The sequence below is a fragment of the Xiphophorus maculatus genome, chromosome 1 (genome assembly GCF_002775205.1).
Source record: "Xiphophorus maculatus strain JP 163 A chromosome 1, X_maculatus-5.0-male, whole genome shotgun sequence".
Taxonomy (NCBI): domain Eukaryota; kingdom Metazoa; phylum Chordata; class Actinopteri; order Cyprinodontiformes; family Poeciliidae; genus Xiphophorus; species Xiphophorus maculatus.
Window position 1 is genome coordinate 31,251,881 of NC_036443.1, and position 20,230 is coordinate 31,272,110.

Consider the following 20,230-nt stretch of genomic DNA (forward strand, 5'->3'; position numbering starts at 1 on the left):
GCACCTGAAGTAGACATAATCTGTCTGGCTAACCTTTAGCCTACCAACAGTTAGCATTCCTTTACTTTTCTACAAACTCGCAGCATTATGGCATCTGTAGACCTCAGCTAAAGGAAATATTGCTGTCAGTACTTCAGCAGAACTCCAGGTCAGTGCATCAGAGCTGACTGTGGTTTGTTTTCACAGGGAGGAACGTAAGGCGCACCATCCATGGGATGGGACAGATGATGTCCACCATGGTCCTCAACCGGAGGCAGTCCACGCTCGGCGGCGCCGGGCCGAGGGGGGCCGGGTTTGTGCTGGAGGGACAGAGAGGCAGCAAAGATTGCATCGACAATCTGGATCTAACAGTGATGGACACCAAGCTGAAGATACTGGAGATTTTACAGGTTAGGAAAGTATTTATTTAAATGGCTAATGCAGTTCAGTTCACTAATGATGAGCAGCGCTAACGATCTGCACCAACACAATGTTTAGCTGAAGCTAATGCTAAACATCAGCCATGTTGATACTCACCGATGACACTTGCGATGACGTAGTATCTCGCCCTCTACAGGATAAAACATGTCATTTCACTTCTACTTGTATAAATTGTGCTTCAGAAAGTGATTCTTTGCAACAAACGTTTCACTCACATTTATAGTTGTTGAGTTTTCCTGCTTTTTTATCCAAAGTGACAGCAGTAGGACAGGAAGCACACAGGACGTCAGTGTACTAATTAATTATATATTGTATTTTATATATATATGCAGTATATATATACAAATCTTGTATATAGTTACAATTTTATTTTATTTTTTACATACAAAAGTCTCAAGCTGGAACCTTTGTATTTGTGCGTTTCTGGTACACCGGTAAATCTGACGCACACGCTACATCCGCTAACAGCGGCGATGGAAGCGGCTCCTCTGGTCGAAACGATGATCTGATGCTGGAAAAGACTGTTGTTGTGTTCAGGTTGTGGTAAAAGGAGATAGCCTGTTAGCAAAGCTATGCTAGCCTAAAATAGCATCTCCATGCTAAAGGTGTAGCAGCTAATGCTAATGTCACATTTCTACATTTCTGAAGAATCTCCATGAACGATCAGAGAAACTCTGGAAATCTGATGATTGAAGAACCTGAAGATTAAACTATAAATAAATTTCTGTTGAACTTTGACGTTTGTTTATTCAACAATTTAGCGGCAAAAAGCGTTTTGGATTTGAAAATGTTGCTTATTTTGTTAATATATAGTTTTAGATTAAAATGATATTAATGAATTACAGACCCTGACATTAACTTTTTATTTTAGTTCATATTGTTCATATTGGTAACTGAACATGTGACGCTGTCGCCTTCCTCAGTTCATCCTGAACGTCCGGCTGGACTACCGTCTGTCCTTCCTGCTCTCCGTCTTCAAAAAGGAGTTCTTGGACGTTTACCCCATGGCTGAAGCTGACGCCACCACTAACGTGGAACAAGCAGGTTTGAAACTCTTTGTTAAAATGTTGAGATTTTCCGTCATTTCTGTGATTGTTGACGGCTTCTCCTCCTTCAGCCACCATCAACCTGCAGCAGATCGGCGACCAGGCGGAGGCCATGTTTGGAGTCGGGTATGTGTGGTCGGCCATGTTGGCCCGCTGCTTCCTGAGGGCGGCGGGTGCTGAGCAGTTGTGTCTGTGCAGGAAGATGAACAGCATCCTGGAAGTGGACGACGAAGGAGGCCGGATGTTCCTGCGGGTGCTGATCCATCTGACGATGCACAACTACGCCCCTCTGGTGTCCGGAGCGCTGCAGCTGCTCTTCAGGCACTTCAGCCAGAGGCAGGAAGTGCTGCACACCTTCAAACAGGTGAGCAGCAGGAAAACACGCTGCTGACCGACAGGTTTCTGCTGATTCAAGGAAAAATCTGGATTAAATCTGGACTTAATCTGGATTAAATCTGGACTTAATCTGGATTAAATCTGGACTAAATCTGGACTAAATCTGGATTAAATCTGGACTAAATCTGGATTAAATCTGGATTAAATCTGCACTAAATCTGGACTAAATCTGGATTAAATCTGGACTAAATCTGGACTAAATCTGGACTTAATCTGGATTAAATCTGGACTAAATCTGGACTAAATCTGGATTAAATCTGCACTAAATCTGGACTAAATCTGGATTAAATCTGGACTAAATCTGGACTAGATCTGGATTAAATCTGGACTAAATCTGGATTAAATCTGGACTAGATCTGGATGAAATCTGGATTAAATCTGGACTAAATCTGGATTAAATCTGGACTAGATCTGGATTAAATCTGGACTAGATCTGGATTAAATCTGCACTAAATCTGGATTAAATCTGGACTCAGATGGAAAGAGAATAAAAATTAGAACATGTTGGTCTCAGATTGTTTTTAATTAAGAGAACAAAGAACAAATTTTATTTTTATTTAAACTCACCAGATATGATTTCAAGTGTAAAATATTTGACCCAAGATGCAGTAAAAGGTTTTTTAAGCAACTTATAAAAGTATAAACTACAGACACACAAGTTATTTATTTTTCACCTCTGATTATTGCAGTGTAACATCAGCTGAAAGAAAATCATAAAATATGCCTCTAAAATCTTAAAAAGCAAATTTTGAGTAATTTCACAAGATGATGTATGAATTTTAATTAATTGTTTCAACTGATCAGAAAATACTTTTTTCTCTTTTCAGCATTTCTAAAGATAAAAAAACTCAGATTTAAATATTTAAGATTCAAAAGGAAAATTACAAACTTATAAAAAGAGTTTTTGTTGTTTGTCTCAAACAGGAACATGTTTATTTCATAAAAACTCATTTCCACCAAGAAATAAAAAGTAAAAGCCCAGCAGGAAGTCATGATTTAGAGTTATGAGATATAAAATCTTGATTATGAGACACTGGATCAAACCTCTTTGTGAATTTATGTCTCATAATTCTGGCTTTTATTCTCAAACTTATAACTTTAACCCTCATAGTTCTGACTTCCTGCTGGGCAGGAAGCGACCTTCCTGCAGAGGTTGCTGCTGCTGCGACCTCTGCTCGAACCGTTGAGTCTTCGTGTTTCCAGGTGCAGCTGCTGATCTCGACGCTGGACGTGGAAAACTACAAGCTGATTAAAGCCGACCTGGATCGCCTCCGCACGCTGGTGGAGAAGTCGGAGCTGTGGGTGGAGAAGAAGAGCTCGGGTGGAGGAGACGGGAAGAAAGACAAGAAGGAGAAAGGGGAGGTGAGAAACGACACATTTACGTTTTATACACATCAGAGGGGAACATTTTCTTCATTTACATTAAAATCTGGTTTATGTTGAACGAAGTTAATGACCTGCAGCTGCAAACTGTTTGCTCTACAAAATAATCGGAGTCAGGAAGAACCTTGGCTTCTCGCTCCGCTTAAACGTCAAAGGAAATAAAAACGACAGTATCATCAGCTTTAATAAAACATTTAGTATCAACCTTTGAAAAGTCGCTCATGGCGCCTTCCTCCTGCGCTCTGACCGTCTGTCCATCGTCTCCTTCCTGCTTGTTTCTTTGTTTGTGAAATAAAACTCAATTTTCTGATATTTCATCTGAAAATCAAACATTTAACGCAAAGTGTTTGGATGTTACAGAAACACAAATATGATAAAAGATGGAATTATTTGCATCATTTCTTGGGGAAAATCATCATTTTTAATTTTGTTTTGATGAAAAGTAAACCACAGATATTTATTATATAATATTATAGGATATTACCAGACTAATGTAGTAAAATTGAGAGTCGTTTTAAAGTCCTGCTGATTTGTGACACTTTGATGATGAAGAAGAATTTTCTTATTTATAAAAACTTCACAAGATGCTCAACATTCCTCGTTTTAAGTTTAAATCTTTTTTCATGTTGGAATAAAAAAAATATGAATCCATTCTCTCCTAATATGATGATTTTATTCTGGCAATATTATGACTTTATTCTCATTTTATTACAGTTTCATTCTTAGCCCAACTTTAATCTCTCGTTATTTTAATGATTAATTCTCGTATTTGTATGACTTTTATTTAAATACTTTATTCTTGTATTATTATGATTTTATTCTGTTTTTTATAACTATTCTAGTTTTTTACAACTTTAATCTTGTGTCTTTTTAAACCTCTTCTCATATTTTTACGTTTTTGTTTTAGACGTATTACAACTTTATTTGCATATTTTTATGAGTTTATCCTCATATTTTTACATTAGTTTTGCATTTTGTCTTTATTCTTGTATTTTTACAACTTAATTGTCATAATTAATTGTTTTTTAGCCCGACTCTAATTGTCTGATGAATCTGACCAATCAGGTCAGCCTGAGGGTTTCAGGATATCAGCCGTTTCTGTGATTTCATGCAAATCAAATGTTTCCCTGAAGTTTTCCATAATCACAACCTGCCGTACCGTCTGCATCCTGCAGGGGGCGGCAGAGGACCCATCGCCAAAGAAAGAGAAGCAGCAGAAAGGAAACGAGAACTACCAGAACGTCAAAGAGGTGAGAACGTTCTCTTCTGTCAGCCAATCAGAGAGGGCGATGCTGGGAGGCGCTCACCGCTCAGATTACCATCGATCAAAGAATCAATATGTAATCAATATATAATACAGAAATGTTGAAATTACATCAAAAATTAATCCAACCTCAATCTGCAGATCAATGGTTTAGAATAATGAAAAAGAAAATTATTTTTCTTTTCTAAAAATAAAATTTAACTCATTTTTAATGAATTGGAATTAAAGCTTTAAATAAATCCGTGTTTCACTTTTATGATCATAAGTTTACTGAGGATTATTTAGCAAGGATTATATTTTATGGATTGCTGAGTGATAATAATTTTTTTCTGACTATTGATGATAATTTCGTTTTTTTGTATTATTATTTATTGAGGATAATTTATCTGTGATCATATTTTGTGGGTTATGTTTGCTGGGTTTTGCAGCAGCAGCTCATTTCTTCTCTCCCCTCAGATTCTGGAGCGGCTCAATAAAATGTGCAGCTCTGGAGTCTGGAAGAAGCAGCAGCGGCTGCTGAAGAACATGGGAGCTCATAAAGTCATGCTGGACCTGCTGCAGGTTTCCTACGACAAGGTGAGGCGGGCCGGACCGCCAAAATAAAAGCACAGAGGCGTGGTTTATTCAGGAGGAGGAGTTCCTGTCTACAAATCCAACTTTTTCTTCCTGTCTGTGCAGAACGACGTGAAGATGCAGGAGATCATCAAATACACTCACATGTTTCTGCAGAAGTTCTGCATGGGGAACCAGGAGAACCAGGCGCTGCTGCACAAGAACCTCAACCTGTTCCTCAACCCCGGGGTGACGTTCAGCATCACAACGCAGATTATCTCGATACTAGCCGATTGTGACGGCAGCATTTCCATCTGCAGCTAATTCTGAAATATAAAAACAAATCAAATCAGATCGAAATTCAACTTTTCTTCACCTCTGGAGACTAAAAGTGAACAACAAAACGATCTAAAGACTAGAAATGATTTGACCTTTTAAATATTCTCTCTTCAAACTTCCCCCTGAGTTTATTTTTATAAAATTCATGGATGGATGAAAATCAGGGAAAAATGAGCAGAAAGTTAATAAAAGATCTCAGTTTGAAATGAGAAGAAATTAAAGACAAAAACAACTTTCTGCTTTTTGACTTTCATGATTTGGATGGAAATGAAGTTCATAGAGCTGCTGGTTCTGGTTCTGGTTCTGGTTCTGGTTCTGGTTCTGGTTCTGACCTGCGGGTCGTGAAGGTTTGTGCTGCTATCAGTTTAAAGGTCAACAGAGGTCGTCATCAATAGCTTCAAAGCAAAAGCAGCACAAACGTAGCAGAGCTGATTGGGTTGACCTCTGATGACCTCTAGAAACTGTTTTATTAATGTCTTTAAAATGACAGCAGGAAAAACAAAAAGTCTTTTTGCTCAAATATTTGACATGAATTTTGTTAGATTTGGTTGCAGCATTCGGGAGGGGCTGGTTGACCTTTGACCTTTCATTAGCAGCACAAACGGACCTTTTTGACTGGGTTCAGCGGGACTTGAGGATGTGTGTGACCTTCAGCTGTTGTTTCCTGCCGCTGCAGCTGCAGGAGGCCGAGACGGTGCAGCACATCTTCAGCAACAACTACCAGCTGTGCAGCGAGATCTCAGAGAGCGTGCTGCAGCACTTCATCCACTGCCTGGCCACGCACGGCCGCCACGTCCAGTACCTCAACTTCCTGCACACCATCATCAAGGCCGAGGGCAAGTACGTCAAGAAGTGCCAGGACATGATCATGACCGAGGTGAGGCGCCGCGCCGCCGTCGCGCTGTGTCCGTGTTTCCATGGCGACCTCCTCATGCCGTCCCCGTGTCTCAGCTGACGAACGCCGGCGAGGACGTGGTCGTCTTCTACAACGACAAAGCGTCGTTCAACACCATGCTGGAGCTGATGGCCGAGAGCAGGGAGGGAGTCGGGGAGAAGAGCCCGCTCAGGTAACCACGGCAACCGCCCGCCATCCAATCAGACGCTCCTGTTTCCGGGTTTATTTATCCAACACGAGACGTTGAAATTCAAAGTGCACCACTCAGCTTTTGGATCAACGTCTTCCTCTGGAAATATTTGAATAACCTGAAAGTTCAAGCAGAAATGATTCTGAGTTCTGAGCTGCCGGTCGGTTCCAGACGGACCGGAAACTTCAGCCATGAATGTCAAACGTTTAATTTGCTGCGTTTCTGTCGGCTAAATGCAGAATTGAGTAACGTTCTGGACGTTTTCACCGCCTGGAACTGAAACTCCTCCTTCCTTCACCTTTTCTCTCCTCCTCTTCAGACGCTCCTCCAGTTCCTCTTCACGCCTGAAAGCGGCGCAGTGGCAGGAACCGCTGCTGGTTTTTCAAAATAAAGTCAATTTTAGGTTTAAATTAATGTCCAACTGATGATGGATAGGATAAATGTGCCAATATAAGCTATATATATTTATATATGAATATATCTCACATGCGTTACATTTTTTAAAAATCCTTCATTGTGAAAGTTTGGGCTTTTATTTTGACGAGGCTCTGCACTGCGATCAGTCACATATAGAGGAAACACTGAAAACTGATTCATCATTCTAAACATTTACTGGATTATTTTCTGTAAATGAGTGACTTCATTCAAAAGTCTCAGAGCAGAAGCTCATTTATGTTTTTACCAGGACAGACGAGGATTCAGGATGTGACTTCAGGTCCAGTTGGTTTGTTGAAGGAAGAAACCTAATCGGTTTTTCTGTTTCTCTCTGCGGTTGACGAGTTGTCGAGTCGTTCCTTCAGTTCTAACCGCCGACCCAGAGCTGTGAGAGCCTCCAGAATCTTTTGACCCGGTTCTGCTTCCTGAGCAGGTACCACATCTCTCTGGTGGAGCTGCTGGCCGCCTGCGCCGAGGGCAAGAACGTCTACACCGAGATCAAATGCACGTCGCTGCTGCCGCTGGAGGACGTGGTGCGGGTGGTGACGCATGAGGACTGCATCACCGAGGTGACCGGGTCGGGATCTGTCCGGGTTCCGGTCCTGGTTCTGGGTCTCACCCGTGTCTGTCTGCAGGTGAAAATCGCCTACGTGAACTTTGTGAACCACTGCTACGTCGACACCGAGGTGGAGATGAAGGAGATCTACACGTCCAACCACATCTGGAAGCTGTTTGAGGATTTCACCGTGGACATGGCGCGGGTACGAAACCGGGGCAGAAACTGGGGCAAAACAGGGGCAGAAAACAGGAGGGGGTACAAACCGGGGCAGAAACCAGGAGGGTGTACAAAACCGGGGTGGTGGGGCAGACATGGGGGCGGTGGGGCAGAAATGGGGGCAGTGGGGCAGAAATGGGGGCAGTGGGGCAGAAATGGGGGTAGTGGGGCAGAAATGGGGGCGGTGGGGCATGGAGGCTACAAACCAAAACACTGAAATGAACAAAGTTCCTCATTAGGAAATGAGCTCAGACATTTTATGTGACATATTTGGTGTTGAATATTTTTAAAAATAAGATTTTATTTATTTTCAGGAGATATTTGAGTTCCTAAAAAAAAACACTTTTCAACATTTTATGAAACTAAATGTTCAGCTGAACCACAGCTGTTTGTTTCATTTGTGTGTTTAAGTTATTAAGCATTTAAAAACTGATTTTAGTTTATTTTTGTTGGCCAAAATTAGTTTGTATTTATTTATCTATTTTATATGTTCTTTACGTACTAAAAGTATTGTGTGATTTTCTATAAATTTATAGATTAATTCATTTTTTATTCTAGTGATTGTTTTTAAAGAAAAGCAAAATAATTCTTCTGACGTTTCATATTTAATTTGCCAAAAGCAAAAGAAGAAAAAACAAAGAAAAGGCAGAGAATGTGGAATATTGTTTCTGATATTCCACCCTGAAGCTTAACGGCTTCTTGTTTGAGTCTCAGGTTTTTAAATCGGAGCGTTTCTTCTTCTGCAGGTCTGCAACAAGCGCGAGAAACGACTGACCGACCCGGTTCTGGAGAAATACATCATCAATGTGGTTTTCGACACCATCACCGCCTTCTTCAGCTCTCCTTTCTCTGAGAACAGCACGTCTCTGCAGGTGGGGCGACTCGGACCCGGTGGGACCCGGTGGGACCCAGCGGTCTCTGCTTGGACCCGGCGGTCTCTGGTTGGTTGAGCTGTTTCTTCTTCCCTCCCTCAGACTCACCACACCATCGTGGTCCAGCTGCTGCAGTCGTCCGTCAGGCTGCTGGACTGTCCCTGGCTGCTGCCGCTGCACCGCGGACAGGTGGAGGCCTGCATCAAGACGCTGTCGCTGACAGGTAGCGCACTAAGCCCCGCCCACTTCAGACCTCACCTCTACACCAGAAGACCAGAACCTGCTGGGTTTGTTTTTTTGAAATCCTCAGATTCAGCAGCTTCATATTCAGACTGAACAACTGGGATAAGGACTGGAGACGTTTTAGAGGATTTATTGTCGTGATTCCTGAGTTCGTTCTGAAGGAATTTATCCTCCTTAAATTGAACATATCATATTTTTAAACCCTTCTTTGACTCCATCCAGTTTTTCACAAAATTCATGGAAAATCGACACATTCCTGCATTTTTTCTCCTCAAAAATGATCCAAAACAATCAGGTTTCAATGTTGACTCCCACCTGCAGGTGGCAGTATTCCTTACTTCTCCACTGCTGACTCAGCCTCACTTGATGTCAAGATGCAGCCAAACATCAAACATAAGCGTTCTGAGCCGATCATTAAGCCTCTGTTTCTCCATGACAGTAATATTATATCTACGCACCAGGAGAGACGAAAATAAACTTTCTGCATTTCTGGACAAAATGTCTTTAAGGCCTAAAAACAGTTTTCTGTTTTCCTCTGGGCGTCTTCAGCTAAGAACCGCTCCATCTCTCTCCCTCTGGAGCTGGAGGCGCTGATCAACAACGTGTTGTCCAGCTCGGCCGTCAACACCCTGAACCGCTCCGCCTACAAGACGCCGACCCGCAGCGCCAGACCCGTCCCCTACGACTACAAGAACATCATCGAGAAGCTGCAGGTACGCCGCCGCAAGCCATGGTGGACGCTGCGGTGGATGTCCTCTCTGACGTCCCCCGTCTCGTCCTCTCTGACGTCCCCCGTCTCGTCCCCAGGACATCATCAACACCCTGGAGGAGCGGCTGAAGCCGCTGGTGAACTCGGAGCTGTCGGTGCTGGTGGACGTCCTGCACCAGCCGGAGCTGCTGTTCCTGGAGGGAAGCGACGCGCGGCAGCGCTGCGAGTCCGGCGGCTTCATCTCCAAGTAGGTGGGCCGGGTCTGAGCGGCCGCTGCCAGAGGCATGCTGGGAAATGGTGTTCACTGCTGTGTCTGCTCTGCAGGCTGATCCAGCACACCAAGGCGCTGATGTCCGCAGAGGAGAAGCTGTGCATCAAAGTGCTGAGGACGCTGCAGGAGATGCTCATCAGGACCCTGGACTTTGATGAGAAGGTCAGAGGTCAACCTGAGGCTCAGTCTCTGTGATTCTGATGCTTCTTCTGAGCAAAAATATGTTTAAAACAGATTAATATCCACTGGTTAAAAATGACACTAAATCCTTTTTGTGTTTGTTTCTGACCCGGTTTGATTCAGGGAATGATGCTGCGCAAAGTTCTGCTACAGAACTACCTGTTCTCCAACAGGAAGAGCAACCAGAAGAACGACCTGGCTGAACTGGGAGCCGCAGGTACAACTGGGAGCTGCTGCTGCTGCTGCTAGCGGGATGCTAACACTTCCTGTTGCTCCTTCACAATAAAAGCCTTAAAAAACCATCTAGGACAAATTAGACTAAAATCTTAATTCACAAAAAATGCTAGTTGGATTTCATTATTCAAACATTTGTTTATATTTTATAAAATTAAGATAATATTAACGTTTATTTTCAGATTTTATTTTTGTTTCAAGAGATTTTTCATCCAGACGTTTTTTTATTCTGATTTGATGTAAAATATGAACACAGTGACCTTAAAGTTGACCTTTCATTCATCCACCTCCTCAGGACTTTAAGATTCAGTAACAAATGTTTCTAAAAAATTATTTAAGTAAAACAAAAGAAATAAAAATAACTAAATAAGATTATTAAATTGTGAAAAACTAAATCAATGAAATTGTTACATTTTGAAAAAATAATTAAATATAAATAAATAAAAAGATATGTCTATAAAAAGAACATAATTATTTAAAAGGTAAGTGGTGGATCAGGGCGGGTCGGTCCTGCAGGATTCACTGAAATGAAACCAGAGCTGAGATGCTAACCGATGCTAATCGGACCCAAAGCCTCTCTGTCTTCTCGCTCTGCTGCAGCGGTTCGTCATCCTGTTCATTTCCTCACAGACATGACTTTTATTTAATTACTGTTCGCAATGAGAGCCGTTCCTCTTCTCATCAGATGTTTGTTAAATGGAAAGAAAACTATTAGTGAGTAGATCAGTGGGCCGAATACTCAGCCCTGTGGGACTCCAAAGAGCTTCAGATTGATCTGTGTAACCTGCACAAACAATAAACTGTTGACTTCATTTGTTTTCACACAAAACTCTTTAACGTTTTAACTTTGACCCATTCTGGGAGAAAAAGGCTGAGCGGGTGAAACCAAAGTTCTCCTCAGACTGACTGAGTAATTTCATGATGTGTTTGTGGGCCAGGTGGCGAACAGGAGCGCGACTGGGCAGCGGTGGCGGCCATCCAGTGCCGTCTGGACCGGGAAGGAGGAACGAAGCTGTTCACCGACCTGGTGATGAGCTCCAAGAACGACAAGATCTTCCAGGAGAGCATCCAGCTGGCCATCTGTCTGCTGGAGGGAGGCAACACGGAGATCCAGGTAGCACACCTGGATCTGCAGAGACGGCAGAGTTCACCGGGACCAGATGGCCGTTGTGCAAAAATCAAGCAAAATCAATGAATAAAAACTTCTGTCTGTCTGCAGAACTCCTTCTACAAACTGATGATGGGCGACAACAAGTCGGAGAAGTTCTTCAAGGTTCTTCATGACCGGATGAAAGAAGCTCAGATGGACATTAAGGCGACGGTTTCTGTAAACGTTGGTGAAATGACGCACAAGGCCAACGAGAAGGAGCTGGAGGCCGGTGAGCGGGTTTAAACGATGTCTGATAGTTTGAGGTCTGAGGTTAGCTAGGTGGTGGTAGTAGTGGGTTAGCAACCAGGGTTCAGGTTTAGTTACTCATGGTTACTGATGGATGTTCTGATAACGTGGTTCCCCATCACTGGCTCTCCCTGGTTCAGGAGGACTTCCTCTGATGGTTCACGGTCAAGGCATCGCCCCGGTAACGGCCGCCGCCGCCATGCCGACCCAGCAGGCAGAGGAGCAGCGGGAGGTGGAGGCGGAGATGGGACCAGCGGTCACCATCATGAAGCCCATCCTGAGGTTCCTGCAGCTGCTGTGTGAGAACCACAACAACAACCTGCAGGTTAGTCAATGCTAACTAGCTAACTGTAGCTAACAACCAGCTGCAGGTTAGTCAATGCTAACTAGCCAACTGTAGTTGCAGGTTAGCTAACAAACCAGACCAGTTCACCAGTAAGTGTTGGTTATCTAGTCCCAATAGTGACTAGACAACCAACAAACAGCAGGAATCTGTAAGCTGGTTCATGTTAACCAATAAGAACCGGATTAACGGGTCGGTTCCTGTTTCCAGCCTGGGTCGGGTTCAACCCGCTGCTCAGGTCCGGTTGGTTCTCCTCTGGTTCTCCAGCTGGAGAACCAGTTCTCCATCTTGTGACCCAGTTGGGTCACAAGATAACGTGGTTGGGTCACAAGATGTTCTGGACTGTTTCTAGTTACTCGAGGTCCAGATGATCAGCTGCTGTAGCCGGTCCAGGTCACCACAGCACCATCTGGTGGTGGTTAGAAGAATCACAGTGTTAGAGATGAGCCAGCTCATGTCTTGATGATTTTGTGTTCCCAGAACTTTCTGCGTTGCCAGAACAATAAAACCAACTACAACCTGGTGTGTGAGACGCTGCAGTTCCTGGACATCATGTGTGGAAGCACCACCGGCGGGCTGGGCCTGCTGGGCCTCTACATCAACGAATCAAACGTCCACCTGATCATCCAGACCCTGGAGACGCTCACAGAGTACTGCCAGGGCCCCTGCCAGGAGAACCAGGTGCTCCAACACACAGTCAGACCCAAAGTTTCAGAACAGTCCTTGTTCTTTAAACAAAGTCTTTGTGGAGGTCAGTTCAGAAGCTGCTGTAGCCGTCCCAGTCCAGCCTTCTTTATCGGTTCCAAACCCTGGCCAACACATTTCATGTTTTCTTTAGCGTCACCGGTCTTAAGGGACAGGGTCCGTTCGACCACAAAGCCTTTTTACTGTGAGCGGTCCGGCGAGCCTATAGTCCAGTACTCCACCGCCAGACGGTCATAAGGCTCAGAAACTGATCCCGTCGTGGATTTCTGTGTTTTTCAGACGTGTATCGTGACTCACGAGTCCAACGGCATCGACATCATCACGGCGCTGATCCTGAACGACATCAGCCCGCTGTGTCGGTACCGGGTGGAGATGGTTCTGCAGCTGAAGGTACAGCGGGTCGGCTGCTCTCACCTGAACTGGTCGGCAGTGACTGCAGATCACAAATCAATATTTACCCACGTTAACCTCTCCGATCCGATCTGATCGGTTTCAGGTTGGGATTTCTCACAAAAATCACTCAGACCTTTTAGAAATGCCCTCAGTTTAAAAAATATGACAAGTCTGTAGGTTTTAACTGTACAACACCTGAGACGTTTACATGTGCAGGTACGGAGGACTGACCCTGCCAAAACTGGCAATAAATATAGAAATAAAATAAATGGCTTGGTAAGATAATCAATGTGCCAAATACATCATCCAAACAGAAAAAGTGAAAACTTTCCAACTTATTAAATATATCATTTTGGCAGGTTTTGTCCTCCATATGTAGGAAAAGGAAACAAAGAAAAAAAGATTTTCGAAACTAATAAATGTGACCTAAACCTACAAATGTAGACAATTATGTGACACTTGATGCAAATGACGAAATAATCTCATTTACTGGAATCATATTCAGTTTGAACATATTTATTATAAATCACCAAATTACAACTTATGTTACTTCAAGGCACTTATTTACTAAATATAGCTTAGACTTGCTGTTATACAGGATTTATTTCAGGTTCCTTCCTTATGATGAACTAAATAATTCATGTTTGTCTGAATCAAATTTATCCCTGAAGACTTGTGATAATTAAGTTTTACTGTATTATAAAACACCAACGTTGGCTGGAAATCTTTGTTTTCTGCCTTTCTGTTCCACATTTTCTGTTTGACTGGTTCCATCCTTCAAAGATCTTTTTATTTCTCTTGGATTTTAGTTCTGGTTCTTTTCCTCCCAGCTTTGGTTTCTGTTGGATTTTAAATTGAACCTCAGATGAAGTGCATTCAAAGCGGTGTAGTTACAGATGTTTGCCTCCAGAGGGCAGCACCGAGCAGCTGCTTCATCCTCAGCTCTGATTGGCTGATTTCTCCTGGTTGAATGTTTGGGTTTTCTGCTGCAGATGTTTCTGTTTCTGTTGCCAGGACAACGCCTCCAAGCTGCTGCTGGCGCTGATGGAGAGTCGTCATGACAACGAGAACGCCGAGAGGATCCTGTTCAACCTGCGACCGAGGGAGCTGGTGAGGGCCGGATCCAGGTTCTGACCCGGTTCTGACCCGGCCCGGTCTCACGCTGCGTGTCTGCAGGTGGATGTGATCAAGAAGGCGTACCAGCAGGAGAGCGAGTGTGAGGAGGAGCAGGTGGAGGTGGAGGTGTCGCCGCGGGAGGTGGGACACAACATCTACATCCTGGCCCAGCAGGTGACGACATGCAGCCTCCTGATTGGCTGCTGGACTCCTCTGATGCAATTCTATTGGACCAGCTGTTTGTTCTGATACTGGGTTCTGATTGGCAGCTGGCGAGACACAACAAAGTTCTGCAGAACCTCCTGAAGCCGCCCAAGAACAGCAAGGAGGGCGAGGAGGGCATCTCCTCCATGGTAACCGTCCAACCAAACATCCAACCAACCGTCCAACCAACTCTACATCTTTGTATGGTTGGGGGAACCGTTCAACTGTTCCTCCAACTATACATCTGACCAACCATCCAACCAATCATCCAACCATCCAGCCATTCATCCAACCGTTCTCCCCCTCAGCTGACCCTCCAGAGCCGTCCTCTGTCCCAGATGTTGAAGTCTTCGGCTCCAGCTGAGGTCGTGGATCAGGATCCTCTGGACTACTACGACCAGCTCACGTCTCAGATCGAGGTCCTTTATCAGCCCAAACTTTGTCATCAAGCTGATGATGAAGTTCTTCATCTGAAGAACTTTTGAAAAATACTTTCACAAAATAAAACGCCCCTCTAAATGTTTGAGGTCTTTTAATTTGAAATTTCTCCAGCTCTTCCTGTCATTCCTGCTTCATTTCTCCAGATTGTGCGTGAGGACCGCAGCATGGAGCAGATCGTGTTTCCTGTTCATCCCATCTGCGAGTTTCTCACCGAGGAGTCAAAGCTCCGAGTCTTCAACACCACGGAGCAGGACGAGCAGGGGTCAAAGGTCACGCACTTCTTTGAGCAGACGTCATTCCTGCACGGAGAGATGGAGTGGCAGAAGAAGCTGAGGAGTGAGAGCAGAGCGCCGGCCGGTAACATCCCGGATGTTTCCAGCTCTGAGCGTGTGTCCGGTCTGTTGCAGGCATGCCGGTTCTGTACTGGTTCTCCAGGAGGATGACTCTGTGGGGAACCATCTCCTTCAACCTGGCCGTCTTCATCAACCTCATCATCGCCTTCTTCTACCCCTACGACTCTGGCCAGGGTGTGTGGGTGGATCTTTGGTCACTTCTAGTCGAATGTTTTTGTTCCCTTCACTTTTAGACATCGGTTTTCATCAGGCTGAGGATTCAGGAACCATCAGAGCTCTGAAACTCCCTCTGATTGGTCGTTTCTCTTCCTGTTTAGGAGCGATCGATGACTCCATGCTGCTGATGCTGTTCTGGATCCTGACCGGGCTCTCCGTCCTGGGCTTGTTCTCCAAGCAGTACGGCCTGCAGCCGCTCACGCTGGCGCTGATCCTCAGGTCCATCTACCACCTGGGCATCGGAAACACGCTCATCCTGCTCGGATCGCTCAACGTAAGACGCAGCTCAGCAGTGACGGGCAGCGCCAGCTGAGAAGTTAGCTGCGCTAGCTCTAAAGTGCTAACCATAAACATTTGTTTTGCTAATGCTAGCGAGGTAGACCAACATGGTAGTTAGCAGAAGCTAATGCTAAATTCAGCCACGTTGATACTATTGTTATTTAGCTAGCACACGGAACGTTTTCAAAGTTAGCAAAACGCTAAAGAACAAAGTGAAAAATCAGCTTCAGTATCAGTGGATTAGCAGATTCGGTTTAATCAGACAGATTTTCTTTCAAATTACTGAATAAAATCCAGGGTAGCACTTTATTTGACGGGTGTGTAAGACTGACATGACACCGTCATAAACATGCAGGAGTCTGAATGAATGTGGTAAATAACCACATTTTTAATGCAAAGTTGCTCTAAAAGTTGCATTGAAAGTACATTAAAAGTGCCAACTTTGCATTAATGTCTCATTATTTACAAAATAATGCAAAGTGTGTGTGTGTGTGTGTGTGTGTGTGTGTGTGTGTGTGTGTGTGTGTGTGTGTGTGTGTGTGTGTGTGTGTGTGTGTGTGTGTGTCCAGCTGATCAATAAGGTGGTGTTTGTGGTGAGCTTTGTGGGGAACAACGGGACCTTCATCATGGGCTACAAAGCCATGGTGATGGATGTGGAGTTCCTGTACCACCTGGCCTACGTCCTCACCTCCACCCTGGGCCTCTTCGTCCATGAGCTCTTCTACAGCATCCTGGTACGGCCGCGTTCAGTCCTCCAGGTTCTGCAGACCCTGATGATGATGATGATGATGTGTGTGTGTCCAGCTGTTTGACCTGATCTACCGGGAGGAGACGCTGTTCAACGTGATCAAGAGCGTGACCCGGAACGGGCGCTCCATCCTGCTGACGGCGCTGCTCGCCCTCATCCTGGTCTACCTCTTCTCCATCCTGGGCTTCCTGTTCCTGAAGGAGGATTTCATCATGGAGGTGGATCCGCTGCTGCAGCTGTCAGCAGACCCTCAGCACACCGAGGCGGCCCAGGACTTCCTCAAGTCGTGCTCCACAGACGGAGTCAGCTGCACCGCTGAGACGAGCGTGGAGACGGTGGCGGAGGAGGAAGGTAGGAGCTGCAGAGGTTCTGATCCGGAGCCGCTCCAAGCTGCTGCTCAGAGTGACGCTGGTAAAAACCTTTACGGGTTAATAGAGGAGCCATGTTGGGATGACTTCCTGGAGGTGGAGTTTCAGAGAGAGTTGGGTTCTTAAAGAGACAGGGGCCCAATTCCAAGGTGTTAAATCAGGAAGTCAAATTTCTTTTAAGTTATGTTTGATATTTATATTATTTTTACAACAACTAAAGGTAACGGGCGGAGTTAACAGCAGGGGTGGAGCTAACCCCCGGGGGGCGGAGTTAACAGCAGGAAGTGGAGTTTAACCCTGCGTTGCTCCTGGTTTCCAGGGGAGCCCAGCACGGAGCGGGCCTGCGATACGCTGCTCATGTGCATCGTCACCGTCCTGAACCACGGCTTGAGAAACGGGGGAGGAGTGGGAGACGTTCTCCGTAAACCATCCAAAAACGTGAGGTCAAAGTTCAAATATCTGCACCAGAAAGTAGAACAGATGATGATTTATTTATAAAACTTGGAGTTTCTGCTGTTTTATTGGATCTGCAGACGTCAGTCCAGTCGGTTTATATGACTGGATCATTAATGAGGTTCTGCAGACATTAAGGCTGTAGCAGAACCCGGTCCTGGACCGGTTTTGTTTACTCGAGGTTCTGTCAGTAATGTGGGACCGGACCTGTGTGCAGGAGCCGCTGTTCCCGGCGCGCGTCGTCTACGACCTGCTCTTCTACTTCGTCGTCATCATCATCGTCCTCAACCTCATCTTCGGCGTCATCATCGACACGTTCGCCGACCTGCGGAGCGAGAAGCAGAAGAAGGAGGAGATCCTGAAGACCACATGCTTCATCTGCGGTGCGTAGCGGTTCTGACCCGGTTCTGACCCGGTTCTGGCTTCGCTGAGCCGTGTCTGTCCCCTGCAGGTCTGGAGAGAGATAAGTTTGACAACAAGACGGTTTCGTTCGAGGAGCACATCAAGCTGGAGCACAACATCTGGAACTACCTGTACTTCATCGTTCTGGTCCGGGAGAAGAACCAGACGGATTACACGGGTCCAGAGAGCTATGTGGCCCACATGATCAAGGTATGGAGCCGGACCCGACCAGAACCCATCCGAACAGAACCGACCCGACCCGGCGGCCTCACCGTCTCCCTGTCTGTCCCAGAACAACAACCTGGACTGGTTCCCACGGATGCAGGCCATGTCCCTGGTGGTAACCGACGGTGATGGGGAGCAGAACGAGATGCGGATGCTGCAGGACAAGCTGGCGTTGACCATGAAGGTGGTGACGACGCTGACGGGCCAGCTGAACGAGCTGAAGGAGCAGGTACCGGGTTGCTGGTTCTACTCCACCTGCATAGGCGCCGAGGCTGAAAGGAACCAGGACAGGCGGTGAAATTAACCACCAGTCCTCCACACATGCTCAGCTCATTTAGCTAGCTCGCTAGCTAGCTAAATATTTAGCTCGCTAACTGAAAATTTAGCTTGCTAGCTGGCTAATTAGTGTGGCGCTAAATATTTAGCTTTTTAACCATTTATTAAGATTCAAAGAAAATATTCAGCATCAAAGTGAATATTTAACTAGCTAACCAAATAGCGTGGAGTTAAATATTTAGCTTCAAACTATTTTTCTTGCTAGCTAAATGTTTTGTTTGATAATTGTTTAATGTAAAACTGTGACCTTTATAAATTAATTAATGACATGGTGAAAATATGACTTTGAAATATTAACCACATTTTTTATCTTTTAACAGCCTAAATAACCCAAATTATTGCTGTTATTTTTGACTGTTTACAATCAGCGCCATAACCTTAATGAACTCACGCCCATATAAGGACATTAGGACCAGGATGCAGAATATCCTGGAGACAAATATGAATGATCTGTTGGTTAAACCGGACGTTGAACCTCCAGGTTCATCCACCTGAGCAGCAGGCAGGAAGTAGTCAGGTCACCTGGAGGAGTGACGTGTGGACTTCCTGTGTGTGTGCAGATGACGGAGCAGAGGAAGAGGAAGCAGAGGATGGGCTTCGTGGACGTCCAGGCCGGAGCGAGCGGCGCCGTGCCGCCGAGCGCCGCCGGAGGAAACCATCAGATCTACAAATCCTAGAGAGACTGATCAGCATCCAGCTGGACTGATGCTGCTGCTGGAGCAACACCCACACACACACACACACACACACACACAGACACACACACACACACACACACACACACACACACACACACACACACACAGACACACACACTGCTCTGATGTGACCCTCTGTAGCCTAAAACCTGCTGAGTTGTTAAGATTAGCAGCAGATTGAACAGTTTGTGCTTCAGTTTGTGCTGCTTTTAGTTTTTATGTCATAAATTATTCTGATGCATTAAAGGATCTTCAGGAGGCTGAAGGTCCGACCCGGTCCAGACACTGAAGGAGGTTCTGTTCGGTCTGAGTGGAAGAATACTGAACATTATTAAACTAAAATCTGTTTGTTTTAATGTAGAAACTAAAAGACGTTGAAGTTCTGTGAGGAAAAGGTTTTTGTTGTAAAGGGAAGTTGTGGCTTTAGATCAGATCATGTTGAAATAAAATCCGTTTTCTGTCCTCTAATAAAACTGCTCTGAGTTTTTACTGAGTTTCTCTTCAGAAACAAAATGGCGGCAGCGTTAGCTTCCAGCACAAGCAGCTGAGGACAGTCGGGCACGGCGGTGGAGGGATGATGCCTGGGGCTTGTTCTGCAGTCACTACAACAGAACGGCTGGAAAGAGAGGAATCACAATTTTCACAGAGAAAATCTTCTGAAACATTTATTTATTAACACAGCAGCTCTGTCAGACCCAGTTTATTTTATTAAAGTATTGTCCCATTATTATTGAAGAGTTCAAAGTAAATGTCTGTAGACATAATTCTTTACAGTTTCAATTTAATGCCTCAGTTTTCTCCGCTTGACCTTTTGGCCGTGACGGGAAAAGGTTTGTGGAACATCTGGACCAATCAGCTCTCTGATGGAGTCGGTTATTAACTTTTATAAAAAATATATTTTTTACATATTTGTTCAAATTGTCTTAATGTCATGAGAACGATTCGGTGGAAAACTTCAGCTCCTCTGCCTTCTCCCTGTGCAAGTAGAAACAGCCAATCAGAGCCAGGGGGCGGGTCTTAGTGCTGTTAATCACTATCTGTGGTGCTGCTCAACCCTCCTACTGTTGCATCTTTTCCCTTTCAGCAGCTCTTGTTGTAGATGCTAAGGCTAGTTAGCATAGCCACTGATGAAGGCGGATCTTTTTTTTCTGTAATGGTGAGTTGTTTCTCCACTATGAACACATTTAGCAGCAAGTACATGAGGATGATGAACAGCGCTAAGCCCCTCCTCCTGGCTCTGGTTCAGTGATATCTCAGGGAGGAAGAAGAGGAGATCAATCTTTTCACAGATGAAATGTCTCCTAATAAAATATTTCAACATGCTGACAGTTTTAACAAATATGTAAAATA

General features: G+C 44.8%; 1 protein-coding gene across 1 annotated transcript in view; it reads left to right on the top strand.

Annotated features, from left to right (window-relative positions):
• itpr3 (inositol 1,4,5-trisphosphate receptor type 3) overlaps positions 1-19,353 on the top strand; it is a 43,690-nt gene extending 24,337 nt beyond the window's left edge. Inside the window, exons 23-59 of the mRNA XM_023334680.1 lie at positions 187-389; positions 1,344-1,464; positions 1,538-1,592; positions 1,665-1,830; positions 3,066-3,224; positions 4,421-4,495; positions 4,966-5,085; positions 5,188-5,310; positions 6,077-6,277; positions 6,352-6,467; positions 7,354-7,489; positions 7,556-7,681; positions 8,442-8,567; positions 8,670-8,790; positions 9,360-9,523; positions 9,618-9,766; positions 9,844-9,952; positions 10,094-10,187; positions 11,143-11,318; positions 11,424-11,583; positions 11,741-11,925; positions 12,424-12,624; positions 12,928-13,038; positions 14,056-14,151; positions 14,218-14,331; positions 14,427-14,510; positions 14,670-14,780; positions 14,946-15,138; positions 15,210-15,329; positions 15,473-15,645; positions 16,220-16,384; positions 16,455-16,749; positions 17,086-17,204; positions 17,437-17,602; positions 17,671-17,831; positions 17,914-18,075; positions 18,743-19,353. Of these exons, the coding sequence (XP_023190448.1) occupies positions 187-389; positions 1,344-1,464; positions 1,538-1,592; positions 1,665-1,830; positions 3,066-3,224; positions 4,421-4,495; positions 4,966-5,085; positions 5,188-5,310; positions 6,077-6,277; positions 6,352-6,467; positions 7,354-7,489; positions 7,556-7,681; positions 8,442-8,567; positions 8,670-8,790; positions 9,360-9,523; positions 9,618-9,766; positions 9,844-9,952; positions 10,094-10,187; positions 11,143-11,318; positions 11,424-11,583; positions 11,741-11,925; positions 12,424-12,624; positions 12,928-13,038; positions 14,056-14,151; positions 14,218-14,331; positions 14,427-14,510; positions 14,670-14,780; positions 14,946-15,138; positions 15,210-15,329; positions 15,473-15,645; positions 16,220-16,384; positions 16,455-16,749; positions 17,086-17,204; positions 17,437-17,602; positions 17,671-17,831; positions 17,914-18,075; positions 18,743-18,859 (5,273 nt within the window). The 3' untranslated portion in view covers positions 18,860-19,353. The remainder of the gene's footprint in view (positions 1-186; positions 390-1,343; positions 1,465-1,537; positions 1,593-1,664; positions 1,831-3,065; positions 3,225-4,420; positions 4,496-4,965; positions 5,086-5,187; positions 5,311-6,076; positions 6,278-6,351; positions 6,468-7,353; positions 7,490-7,555; positions 7,682-8,441; positions 8,568-8,669; positions 8,791-9,359; positions 9,524-9,617; positions 9,767-9,843; positions 9,953-10,093; positions 10,188-11,142; positions 11,319-11,423; positions 11,584-11,740; positions 11,926-12,423; positions 12,625-12,927; positions 13,039-14,055; positions 14,152-14,217; positions 14,332-14,426; positions 14,511-14,669; positions 14,781-14,945; positions 15,139-15,209; positions 15,330-15,472; positions 15,646-16,219; positions 16,385-16,454; positions 16,750-17,085; positions 17,205-17,436; positions 17,603-17,670; positions 17,832-17,913; positions 18,076-18,742) is intronic.
• The last annotated feature ends 877 nt before the right edge of the window (positions 19,354-20,230 follow it).